This window comes from Trachypithecus francoisi, unplaced genomic scaffold (assembly GCF_009764315.1).
Source record: "Trachypithecus francoisi isolate TF-2019V2 unplaced genomic scaffold, Tfra_2.0 Lachesis_group7, whole genome shotgun sequence".
Lineage (NCBI taxonomy): Eukaryota > Metazoa > Chordata > Mammalia > Primates > Cercopithecidae > Trachypithecus > Trachypithecus francoisi.
In genome coordinates this window covers 60,116,035-60,134,665 of record NW_022681472.1, presented here as the reverse complement: position 1 = coordinate 60,134,665, position 18,631 = coordinate 60,116,035, and the positions used below count along the sequence as shown (strand labels likewise).

The 18,631-nt window shown below is 33.3% G+C and overlaps 1 protein-coding gene across 9 annotated transcripts in view; it reads right to left on the bottom strand.

Moving 5' to 3' along the window:
- Window positions 1-18,631, bottom strand: part of RIMS2 (regulating synaptic membrane exocytosis 2) — a 586,897-nt gene that overhangs the window by 169,444 nt on the left and 398,822 nt on the right. For 4 of the 9 annotated variants that reach the window (XM_033203206.1, XM_033203203.1, XM_033203204.1 and 1 more), the window contains one exon: window positions 5,830-6,002. The exons of the other annotated variants lie outside the window; for them this stretch is intronic. In XM_033203206.1, coding sequence (XP_033059097.1) covers window positions 5,830-6,002 — 173 coding nt within the window. The remainder of the gene's footprint in view (window positions 1-5,829; window positions 6,003-18,631) is intronic. 9 annotated transcript variants of the gene reach the window in all.

Here is an 18,631-nt window from a genome sequence, read left to right as displayed (position 1 = left end):
ACAAAGAAGAAAACAACAACAAAAAAGAAAGTACAAGCCACAGGTAATACTTGGTGGAGAAGCATAGCCCATCATACCCTCTGGGATGAGTTGGCACTGAAACACACTTCCAGAAAATTAAAAACAACAACAACAACAACAACAACTAAACTTGATAGAATATTGGAAAGGAATATTAAATACTGTCTGGAAACATCTACCAAATAGTAGAAACTTACATTCAGCTCTTTGTTGTACCAGTGGTCAAAGAACCAATTACCTCTTGAATTTATGATAATAAAGGCAAATCATCAGTATAAAAGGTAATGCTCACTTTCCTGTTTGCTGTGTACTATCATCTAAGCTATGGAAAGGTGCGTGAATCATTGAAAAATCCATTCCTCTGTTTAACAAGCTAAAAAGCCCAGACAGACAAAATGGATAGGAATCATTGAAAAATCCATTCCTCTGTTTAACACGCTAAAAAGCCCAGACAGACAAAATGGATAGGTGTACATGACAGTCAGGATGACAGTCTTCGTATTTTAGAGTCCTAATCACAACTATTTTCAAGAGACTTCTGCTTCCCCTTTAAAATTCTATAATATAGGCATAAATAGGCTGTATATATAAAGTTATATCACATGGCTATGTAATCTGTTTTCACACTAACTCTGATGTAGAATATGTTAGCAGCAATGACTTTGAATAAATGTTTCATTAACGATTATTCTGCTTGCCCTTCTAAAGATTATGAGATCTTTTGCTAGATAATTGAAATGGCTTAAGTCTCTTACAATCGGGTATTCATGAAAATTTGAATTGATGACAAATTTTTCCTTAAAAAATTCTCTAGCTTAAAAACAGCAATTCTCTTAAAAAAGAGTAATGATAATTCCATAGCATTTATAGATATGCCTGAGAACCATAAGTATATAGAGAATATAGAATAGAGAAATAATTTCTTGATTTTTAGTTTGAAGACAAAGTTACCAACATTGTTGCTTTTGACAATACTATGCTTTTCAGTATTTGTTTTTTTCTATCTTCCATTGCAAATTACTTAAGATTGCCTCTCTCTGAATATTTCATCAAATATTCTTATGAATTTGTTAAGGCCATCCTGATGACACTTTGGATATGGAACTATCCTCAAACATCCATCCACACATGGCTAAGAAACTGCATCACTCTCAGGCTTAGAAATTTTAACATGTTTAATTTCATTAAACTTTTTAAATTTTTATTTTTGATGTGTGTGCTAAGTATAAATATATTACTCATTACTCAACAGGAAAAAATATTATATTCAAACACTTAACAAACTGTTTTTGAACTTACTCTTTGCTATTCATTTCTCCTTTTACATTCAGTAGACTTACTATAATGTGACTTACTATAAAATGAACATAATCATGCAGTAAGATCTGTATCATACAATTAGATCTAATTAATGAAAACAGTAATTATAATGGATTCTGTTTATTTTAGTTACTGTGTTAATTGTAAGTACTAGCATTGCTATAAATATTAAACTTTGAGGTAAGCTTTTTTTCTTCATATTAGCTTGGTGCAAAAGTAATTGTGGCTTCTGCCATTAAAATTAATGGCATTAAAAGTAATGGCCATTAAACGTAATGGCAAAAGCTGCAATTACTTTTGGACCATCCTTAATAAAACTTAGATTTCAAATAAAATATAAAAAATGTTAATCATATATAGGTTGAGCATTCCCTAATTTGAAAATCCGAAATCCTAACTGCTCCAAAATCCAAAACTTTCTGAGTGCCACAATGCACAGTAACCTTTAAATCAAAACATGACATTGCAGGGAGAGATTGAAAGCCTGCCATTTTTTTGTTTTTGTTTTTGTTTTGCTATTGCTTAACAGCTGATATAGGTATTCTGGTGATGCTACTATGCTGCTTAGTTCCCTGAACACATTACCCTTTCACTGTATTAATAGTTTGTCATATTTTTTACTGTTAAGTATTTATGTGTTAATAAGTGTTAAAAAGTGACTATTGGTTGGGACCACAGAAATTCAGAGTCAGAAATGGCGATGATGCCAAACAACCACAGACTGTCCACATGAGTGATTGAGACAGATGTCTTTGCTTGCTTCTGATCGTTCAATGCAGACAAACTTTGTTTCATGCACAAAAGTATTAAAAATACTGGATAAAATTACCTTCAGGCTATGTGCATAAGGTGTTTATAAAACATAAATGAATTTAGTGTTTACACGTGGGTCCTATCCTCAATATATCTCATTATATATATGCAAAAATTTCAAAATCTGAAAAAAATCCAAACTCGGAAACACTTCTGGTCCCAAGCATTTCAGATATGGTATATTCAGCCTGTATTATAGAATAAGATTATTTACAATAATGTTGTATAAGAACATAAGCTGTTATTAATATTTAAACAATCTATGATTGTGTTTATTAACTACCAAAACAAAATGATGCTTGGAATACTCAGACATATTTTCCCTCACAATAAAGACTGAGATTTATTCTAAGAAGTAAAAGCAAATTCAAAAGCCTATGTTGAAATGATTAATGAGTGCTACCAACATTTTCTTTTTCTTTTTCTCTTTTGGGGATGGAGTCTCACTCTGTCACCAGGCTGGAGTGCAGTGGCGCGATCTCGGCTCACTGCAACCTCCACCTTCTGGGTTCAAGCGATTCTCCCGCCTCAGCCTCCCAAGTGGCTGGGACTATGGGCACACACCACCAAGCCCAGCTAATTTTTGTATTTTTAGTGGAGACGGGGTTTCACCATGTTGGCCAGGATGGCCTTGATCTCCTGACCTCGTGATCCTCCCACCTCAGCCTCCCAAAGTGCTGTGATTACAGGCATGAGCCACTGCACCCAGCCCCAATATTTTCTTATAAACAATTGCCATTGATACTTCTTGCCATGTTCCAGGATATATGTTCCCTACAGAGATCAACCTGGTCTCCTCTAGTTTACAGTTCCAGAAGTATTACACAGTTACTTAAGCAAAGTGTAGTGCTTTGATGAACTGCATTTCTAGAATATACCATCTTTCCTTTTCCTTGGAAAATAATGTGATATTTTTTTGAAGAAATAATGAAGCAAGTACTATTTAAAAACCAGAAACTTAAGGTTATAGTCATCTCTGAATCTCTGCCCAGCAAGACAGGTATGGCAGTGTGGGATCTGGGCTCCAGGCAAACACCAATGGACTCATGTGTTCTCATCTCTACACTATGTAGAAAACACATTAGAGACTCATTCTTTTCTTTGCTCTTGGAAGAAAGGAAACTCTGTGTATCTTTCCAAGGACACCTTGGAAAGCTTTTCTCTGTGAATTAGTGATGAAATAATCCTATGCCCAACAAATCAGAAAAATGGTCATCTTTATTAGTAAACCAATGTAATTATCAAAAGTTAGATGAATACCAAAGACAGATTTGAAATCACTAATTTAGACTCAAATATGCCTTAAGATTCATTTTTATGTTTAATGCCTGTTATAGAGAAACTGTCATAGAGCACAAATACAGTTAAATATGTCTAAGATAACAAGTGAAGGGACATTGGCTAAATCACTGAATCATATACTCAATGGGTAGAGATCTATCCCAATTATCTGTCTCACTGTGAGAAAAGTGAGAAAAGCACAATTTTAGATTGGGCTTAGGTATAGTAAGGCAAAATCTTGCTTATAAATAAGGTGTGCTTTTATTGAGCAGGCTTTGTACCTACACAAAATCAAATTCTGGACTACTAGAAAACTCAGTCCCTCCAAACTGTACATAATTTACAATTTTCAGTCTCATATAAATGTAATTAGAACAACCTCATATCCTTAAGCAGAAGGATAAAGTCTTGCTGCACACTTGTGCTAAGTTGACTGTATGTCATACATATAATACTGTAAAGATAGCTTCATACTTACTTACTGGCTTGTGCTATGAAAATTAAAATACAGTTGTTTTTATGCCATGCTGCCTGTATTTTTTCCCTGCCTTTCTCCCTGTTCAAAGTTCCCTCTGCAGAAATTCATCTAATGGTACAAGTTTAAGAAAGGCACAACCCATGTTTGCCTTCTAATAAACCCTAAGGCATCTATTCTTTCTTTTCAGAGTATTAAAAAACATTGCTCCTGCTTTGTAATCTTCTGCAGGACTCAAACTGCACTAGAACCTACCAGAAAACTAAGAAGAAGCAAGGGAACCAGAGCCAGAATAAAGTCTACGGTTTGCTACCTGTTTTCTCATTCATTTTTGAAGTTTGTTTCTAGGACATAATATTTCTTGTAAAGTAAGCTCAATTTTTTTCAGCCACTTCAGAAGTTCATTTTAAAGAACTTTGCCTTATTTGTGTCTGAAGCAGTTTTCAATATTGGTAAATAATTTTCAAGTTTCTCTTTTCAATGATCTTTATTAGACCTTACAGATAAAGAAGATATACAGTAATTCATGTTAAAAGAGACACAGGGAAATTTACATTTGATTCAGTTACTCATAACGAACTTGGTAACCAAATAAATCAGACTCTCAGAGCTAGTGGATACAAATTCAAGACTGTTTAATAAATCAATCTATTTGATAATAGTTTATCAACATATTAATTAGTATTATTAGAAGCTAACTAGATAAAACACAAGAAAATAAAGCAAATGTAAACGGCAAAATAATTTTTGGGAATAATAAAAAAGACTACATTACTAATGGGAAATGCCTACAAATAACATATTTTACCTGGCATCATCTTGTGAGAATCTCCTTTGCAAATCCTCTTTATTCCACTGTTCTTTTTCTTTCCCTTGCTCGGGTATATCTTGTGTTTTTTCCTCATCTCCTGATTCTCTGTTTTTCTCCTTATTACACGTTTTGGCAATCTCTTTCCCTTTCTCATTCTCATTAATTCTTTCTTCCTTTACCTCTTCCTTCTCATGAACTATCTCTTCATGCTTATCCCCTTCTTTCCCTCCCTCTTCTATTCCCTTTGGTCTTTTGAAAGCAACACAAATTGAAGGCATGCAAATAAACACACAAAAAAAGAAAGAAAGTCAAGAAAAAACACATGAAATTAAACAGAAAGGTAATAAAACTATCAAAACATAATAAAAATTATATCTTTTAAATGTTGAAAACTTCAGTGTATACTAGAGAAGTACTGTATAAATAGCACTTAATTGTAATAGTTTTCAAATCATTTTCCTTTTATAAAATTACATGAAAAAAGGTAAAAGCTGTGATCTCCCTATTATAAATTTTTTAATACAATAAGAGTAAAACAAAATTTAGCTTAGGCATCTATAAAATCTATAGGACAAGTAAGAAACGCAAATTATACTAACTTATATACTACATGTATAAATTTTCTTGAGAAGATGAGTACTTTTTCTATGCATACATAAAAATTTCAAGAGGATGGGAAAGCATACTACTGAAAAAGTATTATTCTTACATTTTCTAATAACAAAATATACTATTTTCATGTAATAACAAAATATACTATTTTCATGTTCCTTGGAACATGAAAAATTCAAGTCTCAGCCATCACTTTTATTTCAGTAAAGATGTAATAAAAGATCTTAATTTTTAAATTACAAACATGAAGAAAGGTATGATTTCCAGTGATCTAGTAAGCAAAATTATCCACAGTTCCATAACATTTTTTTTTGGTGCAAGAAGTCCGAAATGTGTGTTAAAATATATTAAAAAGTAGTATGTACTGAAATTGAGCTCCCCTCGCTTTAAAATAGATTAACCTTTTAGAAATATATAATTTTATGTTCATCCAAGAAACACAAGGACCTTCTAAAACATATTTGGAGGAGTTTGTTGTTGAAATCCCCTTACTCACCTGATTTTCTTGTTTCCTCTTGGGCGTTCTGATTGGACAGACATGTAGCTTGTGCTGCTGAAACGAGAAGCACTACTAGTCCTTGAAACCGCAGATATATCACTTACATCACTGTCCGAAGATTTAGTAGAAACATTATCTGCCCCTCTATGAGGATCCCATCCTGATCGATACTGTTAACACAGATTGACAAATACGCAGAAGTTGTCAGTATTACCACACAAAGCAATTATTAGCTTTCTCCTATTTCAGCACTTTCATTGTCCACAGAGGAAACTGCAAAATCCCACTCAGTTGCATATAAAACAAAGTGAATGGCAATTATCCTAAAAGAAAAATTCAATTTATATGAAACCTTTGTTTTTAGCAAAGTAATTAGAATGTTTTTACCACACCCCAATGAAGGCCATTAAAATAGTTTCAAAAGAGCACTGGCCTCAGGAAAGAACATTTAGGTAAGATCTGGGAAATGAGCATTTGGCTTAATGTTAGGAAGTATAAAAATTTTATTTTTTAATAAAAATTTTTAAAAATCCCAAGTATAATAAAGCTGCCATTATCACTTATAGAAACCAATTCTAGTAGCCATCAATTAATCCATTATGCTTCACTGAAAACCTAGAGATAATATAAAATCTAATTATTCAACCATTAACTTTTTTAGAAAAGCCAAGAGAAAAGAGAAAGTTTAATTTCAGAGTGGCTGCTGGATTTTGATGAATCCTAGAAATATTAGAAAAAGTAATTATTATTTACAATAGTTCAAACTTCCTGGAATTGAAATAATCAGATAGTTAACTGGCACAGCCAGGGTTGCAGGGTATTCTTGGGTGTCCAGATATTCTGGTAAATTAAAAACCATCGTAAAGGCTTTATGTTAATGACCTAGTCTCATAAAATACATTTTATGTAAAAACTAATGGACAAAATTTAACTTTATTCTGACAACAAAAAATCATTTGCTAAGAGTCGTTTTGTTGAGATGTAAAAAGGATAGACTTTGGAGTCTGGAAACCTGAAGTAAGAAAAACTCTCACTAGTTGAGTAAATCTGAGCAAATCATTTAATCTGCAAAAGGCTTCTTATTTAAAAAAAGGATAATAATATCTTTTTTTGCAAGGCCTAGAACTAAGACATATGTGGTATCTGGCATAATGTAAGTAAATGTAGCCTGTAGTATTACAGTATTATTATAACTTGGTGATACAACAGTATTCTTACTATAAACATCAAATATGACTATTATTGGGTTAAGAGATTATCTGCTAATTGATTTTGATTTGTTTAGACATGCTTCAAACTTAATGCTGAAACACTCTTATCTAGTTAATTTTGCTAGGAGAATTTTCTAATCACAGATATTAGCAAATTCCATAAAGCCTTAGAAAGATGATTATTTTATATCAACCACTTGCTATGTCTTAGAGAATAATTACCTAATAAACAATCCCCCACGAATGACAATTCATTGCATATATTAGATATATATAAACATTTTGACCAAGATAAATTGAGTGGCAACAGAGCATAAACAGTAAATTCGATATAAGTTATCTGTTGATTGTTTTTTTCCAGAACCTCTCAGTATCTAGCTATCCATTTTAAAAGTTGACTCTTCTTCAAACGTAAAGAAATTATTTCTAAGGCTCCACAAAATTTTAGTTAAATCCATTAACCTAGCAACATATATTCAAATTAGGTGAGAATTAGCCTTTCTTAGTCCACTTTAACTTTCTATCTTGTTAGATAAACTCTCAATTATCAAAAAGCATACAATTAAATTCTTCTAAAAATTTCTGCCTTTTCTGAGGAAATATCTATTTAAATAGAGCCATAGGGTTTAATTTTAAAAGAAACATTATTAATATACAGCGCATTTATTCAAAGACAATTTAGATCATAATATTATTTTTCAAATAAAGTCATTTTAAAATACCAAACATTTTGCTTTAAATGACAATGATGAAAGCCATTGCCTAGAATAGCATTTAAATGAATGGGGTCAACATTATCCATGTTATATCTGTCTATATAATATATACAATATGTACACTATATAATAATATATTGTATACTATATAATACAATAAATGATATATCTATATATATTTTCACAAAATGTATTGAAAGTAAATGTGATCTCAAGGTAAGGTATATGTGGAAAGATTTCATTTTACTTATATGTTTTTTGGGCATTTATTCATACAAAAATCAAAGTTTTAAGAAATTTTTCAAAGCTATAAAATTGTTCAATAGATACTATACTGCATATGGGGGACTTTTCTCTGATTCTTATAATTTATAATAAAAAAGAAGAACAGCTGCTATTCTTTCTTTTAAAGTAATTTATTATTGAATATGAAAGCAGTTATGGTAATATATTTCTTATTTGTTTTTGCTCATGGGATTATTGTATCATCTAAATTCAAAAGGAAAACTGTAAGTTTTAACTCTGGCAGTAGTAAGGGCAATAATGTAATCATTAAGAGCCAATGCTCTGGAATGGGACTGAATCATTTGAATTCTGGCTACATAGATTATTAGGTTTGTGATCTTGGATCAATTGCTTCTATGAGTCTCGGTTTTTCATCTGTTAAAATATGGATAATAATTGTGCCTGTCTCCAAGGCTTGCTGCAAGGATTAAGCAAGACAATGTGTGTAAAGCACTTAGCACAATATCTGACACATAACAAGTGATGACAAATGATGACAATGATAATGATGATGATGATTAAATAGTAGCCAAATACTGGCTTATGTAAATTTCAGGAATATCTTTAGCTAAAGAATATTAGGTAGAAATATTTAATAAATATATTAAGACTATTCTAAGCTACAAAAACATAATTATTTTTACATATATCCAAGATATCTGCTTCAGAAAATATGTTTATAAAACAAAATTAAAATTTTAAACCCAACTTTACTACTGACTCCTAGTATGTCCTCAGGCTTCACCTCCCCCATTTGGCCAGGTTCATCCATATCCCATTATCTAATAGGGAAACACTGATTCCCAACTGCAGGATGAAGAATATCTTTATCTCAGCAGGAAATATATGACACTTCTTGGCCGACATAGAACATGTCTTATTTTTAATATTTGTCTTAGAACCTTATCCTGACATCCAAAGCCACTAGGTACTCATGTATCCCATGCTTTCCTGATTGGTTTTTGTCCAATTTGCTTTTCTTTCATATCTGAAACCTAACTACTTATTTGGCTTTTCAATTTCAGTAGTTAGGATTCTGATTTTGTCTACTCTAGGCTTTGTCTTTTTAGGTCTGTCATGATGTCTAGTCTTGTTGCTATGATTCATAGGTGCATACAGGCTTTAATTTGTTTAGCTTTTAAAAGACAGGTTAGCATGGTGTGCACTGTGCATATCTTTATCCAAGACTTCTCAGATCATCCAGTTTGCTGAGCTAAAATTTTAGATATGCAAAATTTAAGGAAAGATAAGATTCCTCATATTGTAGTTTTATGCCTTTTTTCACAGCGTTATAATAGTGTAAAGGTTTTATGCCTTTTATTCACACACAGCCCTACGACAAGAGACAGTGTGTATAATTCATCACACATGACCTCTTGTCATAGGGCTGTGTCTATCTATCTATCTATCTATCTATCTCTATCTCTATATCTATCTATATATACATACATAGATGTATGCATGTGTATGTAAATGTGTTCATGTTTAATTTTCAAACCCCCATTAGACTACAAACACCTGAAGGCCAGCACAGTGTCTTCCTCATCTTTGTGTGTCTCTTAGCACCTAAGAGTCAAATATTTAACTTAATTTAATTTAAACTATGAGTTTTAGCCTTCTTACTAGGAAGACAAGAATACACTCCAGTTTAAGAATTTTTGAGAAAAATATATTCAAAATACATAATAGTATGCTTAGCAAGTAGCAAAAGCTTATTTCCAATGCCTAAAGCAGAAGGTCATTAAATAGAAGGAAACTGAATGGAATAGTTTATATAAAGAAAGAATAGAAATTAGCTAAAGGCTCTAGTTTAATGGTGATTAATGATGATTCTGCTATCTACCCAAGGCTTTCATCAAATGTATTTCTCTGTTGACTTCTAAGCCACTGAGCATGTTTACCGTTGGGATTAGCTCAGGTTTCCGTTACAAATAGACATATGCTTTTAAAAATGAGAAATCTGGACAGTGAGAAAGAATATGAAAAATATTTTTAATAAATAAAATTTCAGAAGAATACATTTTGAACATATTTAGAATTTAACATATTCACATATACAACTCAACCCCCACCCTCAGGAATCTAAGTACTAAACGACTTAATAATAGAGTCAACACTTAAAATGGATAAATGTAGTTTTACTTTTCCTAAAATATGATAAACAAAAGTTATATACTTCAACAATGAGAGAGAAGCAGCTGAATTGTTATTATACCAAGGTAATGAGCTATGAATGTGAGTAAGTAAATTTATTTATTTAGGAAATGGTTGGTGTTGTCTTGGCACTATACAATACATAATGTTTTAAATAATTAGCATGTATTACAATATAGCTGATAGATGAACAATGAATGGCCTGTTAACCATTCTCTTTAATGGAACAAAAACAAAGAACGATAATATGATCTTAGCTGAAAACTGTGCTCTGATTAAAGATCATTAAAATCTTGGAAGAGAGTAAAGAAGTTTTTCCAGACAACATTTTAATGTTTTGTACATTACTATTAAGATCATGAACTAGAAAAATTTACAGGAAATGATTGTTCTTCAGGATGTTCCAGACTTTAAAGAGTTCCTAAGTGGCTTGGAAAAGTTAATGTTCTTCCTATATATCTAACATCAGTGGAAAGTAACAGTGTACCTGCAGAGCTCTATTGAAAAGAAGGCTATTATTAAAGTGTTAGAATGATATACTTAAAAAATAAATTACAATTTCTACAATCAGTTTCATCTTCTCCAGTAGTCATTTGAAGTTCTTAGGCCATTTCCAACTCTGATTTTGCTAAAGCACCTCAAGAACTCTGGTTGTTTGATCTTCAGACAAAAGATGGAGGCAGGATTATGAATGTCCTTAAATATCACTTGTCTTCTATAAATCTCACCAGTTAACAACCATTTATTGTATAAAACAATAATCAAAAATTTAATTATAGCAAAATGCTGGATAATATAGAAGCCCAATTTTGAAGAAAAACAAGTCTTATGTTATCAAGAAGTACCTGGATACCTGAATATCATATTCAAGAAGGAAATACTGAGTTAGTCAAAAGACCAGGGGGCGGGCGGGGAAGAAAACTAAGGCAAACATAATATTTGGAAGATAAAAGTTAGACTGAAGTTCTGGGCAGGGCTCTTGATATCAGTCTAGGGGAGGTAGAGGAAAGAAGAGGGCAGAGGGAATTCTGGCACTGCAGTCATTAAATAACCATGTGCATTTTTGTCATCTTGTTTTAATTTCATATAATAATAGAAAACAGTTGTTACTCTTCGATAGTAACACAATTGCAGGTACTTTTTCTTTGAGGAGCTACTTCAAGATGATATTTTTCTCTGTCCTACCCAAGGCTCTTATCAGTGCCTGATCTGAATGCTGAATTGTATAAAAAATGTACTTGTCAGATAATTTTGTTTAGCTATGACTTCTAAAGAAGGTATTGTGTGATAACGGTCTAAAATTGGGAGAAGAAGGCAGAGAGAAAATGCCAAAGACATTGGAGGACTTATTTAAGATTTAGTCTTGTAAACAAAATTCTGCAAATGAAATCCCAGCTTGAAAGATTTCTGATAGCTGCAGAGCTCAAAAGGAAGGAGCCTGCAGTAAAGCTGAGCCCAATGAACATCATGCCTCAGTCTGGAAAGGAGTCAAGTATATAAAATTTTCACTGGAGACTGAGGCACTGAATTTTCTCCCTTGTTGGTCTTCAGGCCTGATGGCCTCTTCAGTTTGATATAGTAATTAAACTAGCTACAATTATTATTTGTATACCCTGTGAAACGTACTGTTGTAAATAATATATGTGGATTATTTTATTTAATTCTCCCAAACCTTATGAGGTGGTCTTTGTGATAGCTGGAGTCCAAAGGAAGTACAGTTAGGTAGGATGAGCCATACTCAACACCCTCTCCATTACATAGGTCTAGTCATCCTCTAAGGCACAGTTTAAGATGTCACCTCCTCTGTGAAGCCTTCCTTAACTCCTTCAAAGAGAATTAATAACTGCCTTGAATGTTCCTCAACTACTTTACTCATGCCTTTATTATATCTATATAATCCTCAACTACTTTACTCATGCCTTTACTATCATGTGGTATTATGTGTACTTCTCCCTTGTCTATCCATCCATCCATGTATCAATCATCTATCTAGCTATTTATCCATCTATTTGTAATCTACCCACCCCACTAGATTATAAACTTCCAGAGGATAATGACTTTTGTTGATTTCAGTAATCTTATTATCTACATCTGGGCCTGGCATTTAGAAGGAACTCAATGAATGTTTAATGATCACAATGAATGAATGGAATGATTTGCTTTATCTGGGCTATATACTGAGGCATTATTCCATTATGAAGTACCAAATCAGTGCACAAGATACTACACTGATAGCTGTATAGGGTTTAGTCACCTAATTATTTCATTCTCTGTGGTGGGTATAGGCAGTGCTGTTAAACAGTAAATGTTTAACAACTAGCTTTCTGGGGAAACAAATTCCAATTTATGGAGTTTTCTGATTTCCATGATATAAATACTCCCATTATGGCAGATTTCAAGTTACCAAGTGGTCACTGAACAGACAGTTGGGCACACCACTGGTTGTGGGGTTTAGGAATACAGGCTTTGTTTATAGGGCTCACTAAGACTCCTGAGGAGAGAATGAGTAAGGGACAATAAATATTTACTATGTACCAAGATCTGTGATCTCGTTTAAAGTTCACATTGGATCTGTGAAGAAGGTATTTTCTCCATTCTAGAGATCTAGAAATAGACTCATCCAGAGAAGTCTTTGAAACATGAAATAGCAAGAACAGCTTAAAGTAAAAAGCTGCAAAGAAAGGGTAGCCATTAGCATGTATGCCAAGACTTACAAATGAATCAGCTGTTGCTTGATGTGAAGGAAATTTATGAGGTGAATAATTTTTCCTGGAGAATTTACAGAGGAAGAATTACTGCCAGTAGTCAATTATGACTTTCCCTAAGGCTTGGCTTTGTGGGAACTCAATGTCTATTAGTAATCAGCTTCTCCTTGAGAAACAATCTTAATTTACTTCTATCGATTTCTCAGTTTTCAGAGATAGAAATGCCAGTGCTGCAATGAAACCCCAGGTTTAGAGATCTCAGGTAGCTGCAAAGCTTATGTTTTTGCCCTTAACAAATGAATTTACCATGTTCTTCAAGAGAATCAACAACTCTTAAGCCATTCTATCATGTCCTAAAACTCTTCTCAAAACCAAAACCAAAACAAAAACAAAAGAACCCCACCAGAACAAAATTCCCCAATAACATCCTAATTTACTAGTCAGTGGTATCTTTTTAGTCTTTTTCTTTCCCCTCTCTTCTTGAAAATTTCCCATAATGACTTCTGAGATAATGCCACTCAGGGTTTCTACTCTATGTCCCTGAGTGTTACTTTTTAATCTCCTTTTCCAGCTTTGTTTTCCCTAACCTGATTTTAAATTACATTTTCTCAAAGTTCCCATCTTTAGCCTTCTTTTAACTATAATATATTACCCCAGGATGATATAATCCATCACCTACCCATTTTAATTACCAAGTAATGACTAATAAAATCCTTATTCTCACCTTTCCCAAGCTTCAGACCTGTATTTCCAGATGCTGACAGGACATCTCCTGTACATTCTTTTGTTGGCACAACAAATTCAATATAGCCCAAACCAAATTTATTCTTTCACCCTAAACCAGCTCTCCCTGTACCTCTTATGTTGCCTGCACTATAGGTTCAATATCCAACTAAAACCTAGAAAAGCTGTGAATTATCTTTGACTCCTCCTTCCCCAGTATCCTCCATTCTAATCAGTCAAGAAATATTACTTAGTCATGTAATGGAAACAAATATTATCTAAATATTTAGCTATCGGGGGTTATGAATGGGTCCTTGGTCTTTCCTTTTGGTAACTAGAATATTTAATACCTATTTATTTGTGGCAGTTGCTGCTGAATGCCTACTCAATATTCCCTCTCCCACTTTGGTCTTTATTAAAAGAATTCACACTGATTTTAATAACAACAAAACAAAACAACTTCATTTTCTACCTTGTATGTAAGGTGATCATTTGATATGAGTGTGACCTCTGAAATATAAGCAGTAATCTAGGGGAGGAGTTTAGGGAGAGCTACTGTGTTTCTGATTACAGTGAGCTAACATAGCTGGTATGACCATATGTCTTTCCCTTTTTTTTCCCCTTTCTTATTGGAGTTCAAACCCAAGCCTACAGCTACAGCAGGCATTCTGTGATGATGGGGACAGAGTGCTTGGGTCTTAAGTAACAGTACCAGCCCTGGGCTGTTTGGATTTCTTGTATGAAGTAAAATTCCTTGTTTATTCAGATAATTTTGTCAGGTGTTTTGTTATAAACAGCTGAGTGCAAACATGACTGATATACTTTCCGGAACGCAAACTCTTCCTGGTCTGTATCAGAAAAAATTTCTGACCTCATAGTATAAACATATTCCCTAAGTAACAATATTGATGAAAATCATAATAGTCATCTAATTTAGATAACAGGCAGTATACCATAATGAACAAGGGATTAAGAGCTGAAAGATATGGGTGTGTAACTGCTCTTCCACTTACTAGGAGCTACACAATCTTAGGCAAGTCTCTTCTTTAAGTCTGCTTCTAGATTCACATTGTGGAGACAATACCTTCTTAATAGGACCAATATGAGTTTTAAATGAGATCACAGGTCTTGACACATAGTAAGTATTTACCATGATAATTAATTAGGCATAGTCCATGATGAAATAAAATAAGCTGTAGATTATGATACTAAATATACATCATAATTAATCCATAAGCTCAAAAAATTTACCTTGACTTGAAAAAAACATGAAAATGGCTATGAATACTTTATAAATAGGTTCCTAATTGCATGTCCCACAAAAAACAAACAAAAAACAAAAGGGCATTGTCCTTTCACACTAGATTGGTTTATTTACTTAGAGTAGGATAATACCAAACCTGCCTTGGAAATTCAGGTTTATTCATTCTTTTTTTTTTTTTTTTTGAGACCGAGTCTCGCTCTGCCACCCAGGCTGGAGTGCAGTGGCCAGATCTCAGCTCACTGCAAGCTCCGCCTCCTGGGTTTACGCCATTCTCCTGCCTCAGCCTCCGGAGTAGCTGGGACTACAGGCGCCAGCCACCTCGCCCGGCTAGTTTTTTTTTGTATTTTTTTAGTAGAGACGGGGTTTCACCGTGTTAGCCAGGATGGTCTCGATCTCCTGACCTCGTGATCCGCCCGCCTCGGCCTCCCAAAGTGCTGGGATTACAGGCTTGAGCCACCGCGCCCGGCCAGGTTTATTCATTCTTAAAAACCGTTCTACTCAAGTTAGGTTTTTTTTTTTTTTTTGAGACAGAGTCTTGCTCAGTTACCCAGGCTGGAGTGCAGTGGTGTGATCTCAACTCACTGCAACCTCTGCCTCCCGGGTTCAAGCAATTCTCCTGCCTCAGCCTCCCGAGTAGTAGCTGGGATTACAGGTGCCTGCCACCACACCCGGCTAGTTTTTGTATTTTTAGTAGAGACGGGGTTTCACCATGTTGGCCAAGCTGGTCTTGAACTCCTGACCTCAAGTGATCCACTCGCCTCGACCTCCCAAAGTGCTAGGATTATAGGCATGAGCCACCATGACCGGTCAGTTAGTTTTTATAATTATGTTTATACTTGATACTAAGGAAAGTTAAACTGAGGACTATAACAATCTATCACCATAACACTAATAATAATTAAAATTTAATTACTTTTTATGGTTTACAAACAACTTTCAAATATCTTATATATAGTTTTCTTTTTCACATCTGATAAAACAGCTCTTTAACCTTTTACAGATAATATGCAATATAACATTAACACTTAGCTGTGTATTGATATAGATGTAACCACATAAAATAAATATTTTTTTAATAGCTTTAGTCTTAGATTTATTTGTAAACCCTTTATTATTCAGTAATAGCTCAAACTCATGTCATCTGTAATATCTGCCTCAGTCAACAAATATTCTCAAAGTCTGTTTTTCTCAGACCCTTACATATATTAATAATATTCTGACACATACATACAATTTCATGTCTATCCAAGCCCCAGAGGGTAGAACAAAATGCCTGCTGCTAATCTAAACCAATGCGCCCAGTTGAAAGCCCTTATGTTATTATTATGACTAAATGCTTCTTCAAGCCCTCAAATCAGAAACCCATAAGATCTAGCTGGAATTAAGAAAAGTGATAAAGAAATTGTCACTAGCTATAAAAATTCCTGGCACTTGGCCCTTTGTGATCCTCTTTAAACATTACATGGATTATATGATTTTTATGAATGTTTAAAGAATATCTAAATGATTGGGATATAGGGTATAGATATTACAGATTTCACGTGGCAAGCTAGCATCCCAAAAGTTGCAACAGAAATAAGACATGAGAACATAGCAGTAGGACCAATGCCCTGGGAATCTGAAGCAGGCAGAAACACAACAAAAATATATGAGCTGGAGATAGGAAATAAGGTTCCCTTTCAATTATTAGTACTTTAGAAAGTAATAGCGTAACTCAAAGTACTTGTGTTGAAGAGAATCAAGGCTAAATATTAGCCTGAATAACTACGTAATGTTAAAAAACCTGAAGGGGCCTGAGAATTGCTCTGATCTATCAAATTCAGGGATAGGGCAAATATAATTACATTCTGTTGGAAATCTGAAGAGGCCCACTACTCTTGTTCCCTGTGTGAGAAGACAGAGAAGCATCAACCGGGCTTACAGAAAGACATTTTGGGATGGAGCCAACAGTCAAAGCAGGAACAAAGACTAACAATTACCTCTTGCTTGGACTACTACAATAGCCTCCTAATGGGATTCCTTGTCTGTAATGTTCTTTTCAAATGCATCTTAAGTATATCATTAGAGTATTACCTCCTAAAAGCACAAATTTGTTCATATCAGCAACTTCCTCAAAAATCTTCCAAACCCATAATTCTGTATGGGTTGTATAAGATATAGAAAAATAATATAGAACATAAGTAACATAGATATTAAAATATTAAAATAATACAGATATATAGATGTTAACATATAAGATATAGACATTAAAATAATATGGGTATTTAAAATAATATTTAAAAATTTAGAAGAATACAACCATAAAATTTAAAATACAGTAGAATATTCTATATTTTTAACTGAGAGATTCAAAGTTCTCCACAATCTTGTCCCAGCCAACTTTTCCATTCTTTTCTCCTAATACATATCCTCCCCATTTGTTGTATATTTCCACACTAAAGAACTATTAGCTGTTTCTTAAACATGGCTTGTGCTCATGTAACGCCATAACTTTGTTTAAGCTCTCTCCTCAGCCTGACAAGTCCTTGACTTCATGTGTTCTATTCTATTCTATTCCCAGATTTCTCCCAGCCAAATGAATATTTCTTTTGCTATTCTTCCTTTGTATGTGTATTTTTAAAAATTACATCACTCAGCACAGCCTATTTTGTATCATCATTACTTATGTACATGCCTTTCTCTAATTTGACAGTGAACTCTTGGATTGAAAGGATATGCTAGCCTGCCTTCCTCCATTCTTTCCCTCTCTCCTTCCTTTAATTCTCTTCTCCTTTTCCTTTTCCCCTCTCTTTATCCCCTTTCCCTTCCTTCCTTTATTCTTTCTTTACTCACTATTTCCTTCATTTTATTGTAATTCACATGGTTATTTCTCTGGCATTTTCTCTTCTTTAATGTTGTAGAACCAGAATCCAGAATTACAGCTGATGAGCTTCAGCAACACCCCAGGTATGAAGTTTTGGCTTGCAGGTAAGAGAAAGATAATCAATGACCACTAAATGACCACTAAAATTGCAAAAAAAAAAAAAAAAAAAAAAATTCACATGTCTTAAAAAACAGAGAGGGAAAGAAGACTCATATAAACATTTTTTGTTGTTGTTGTTGTTCAAGAGAACAGCCCAGGAAAGTTACCTGGTGCTGAACCACACATTTGGTTATTTACTCATCACTGAATCATTCACAAATTCACCATATTTAGCTTCAAAGCTAAAAGAGACCTCAGAGAGAATGTAATCTATCTTCTTCATTTTACAGATGAGAAAATTGAGAAATAGAGAAATGACTAAGATTATACAACTTGTTATTATAAGGTCTATTTCTTTTCATTAAACTTTTTTTTTCACTTTTATTACCAAATTTGTTTTTACTTTTAATTAAAAGTGATAATTTGTATTCATTTTAATGGGACACTGGGCAAGCAAGTTTAGAACTTATTTCTTTTGAAAATATTCATATTGTTTTCAACTTTAGGGATATGCTTAAAATAAAGATTTTCAGCCCTTTTTGAAATTTTGAAAAATCTGTCTAAAATGACCTAAATAATCAGAATACAAAACAGCATTAAAATGACATTGCTTGTAAGTATAATTGGATGGATTTTAACAAAATAAAACTTTAACAACAATATCATATAAACTAACTTGAAGAAAAACATGTTTTATGTTCTATTGAATAAAAACGTGTTTTATGTCCTATTGAAATAACCCCTTTAAACTCATTTAAAATTTAGGTGATTTTTTTTGG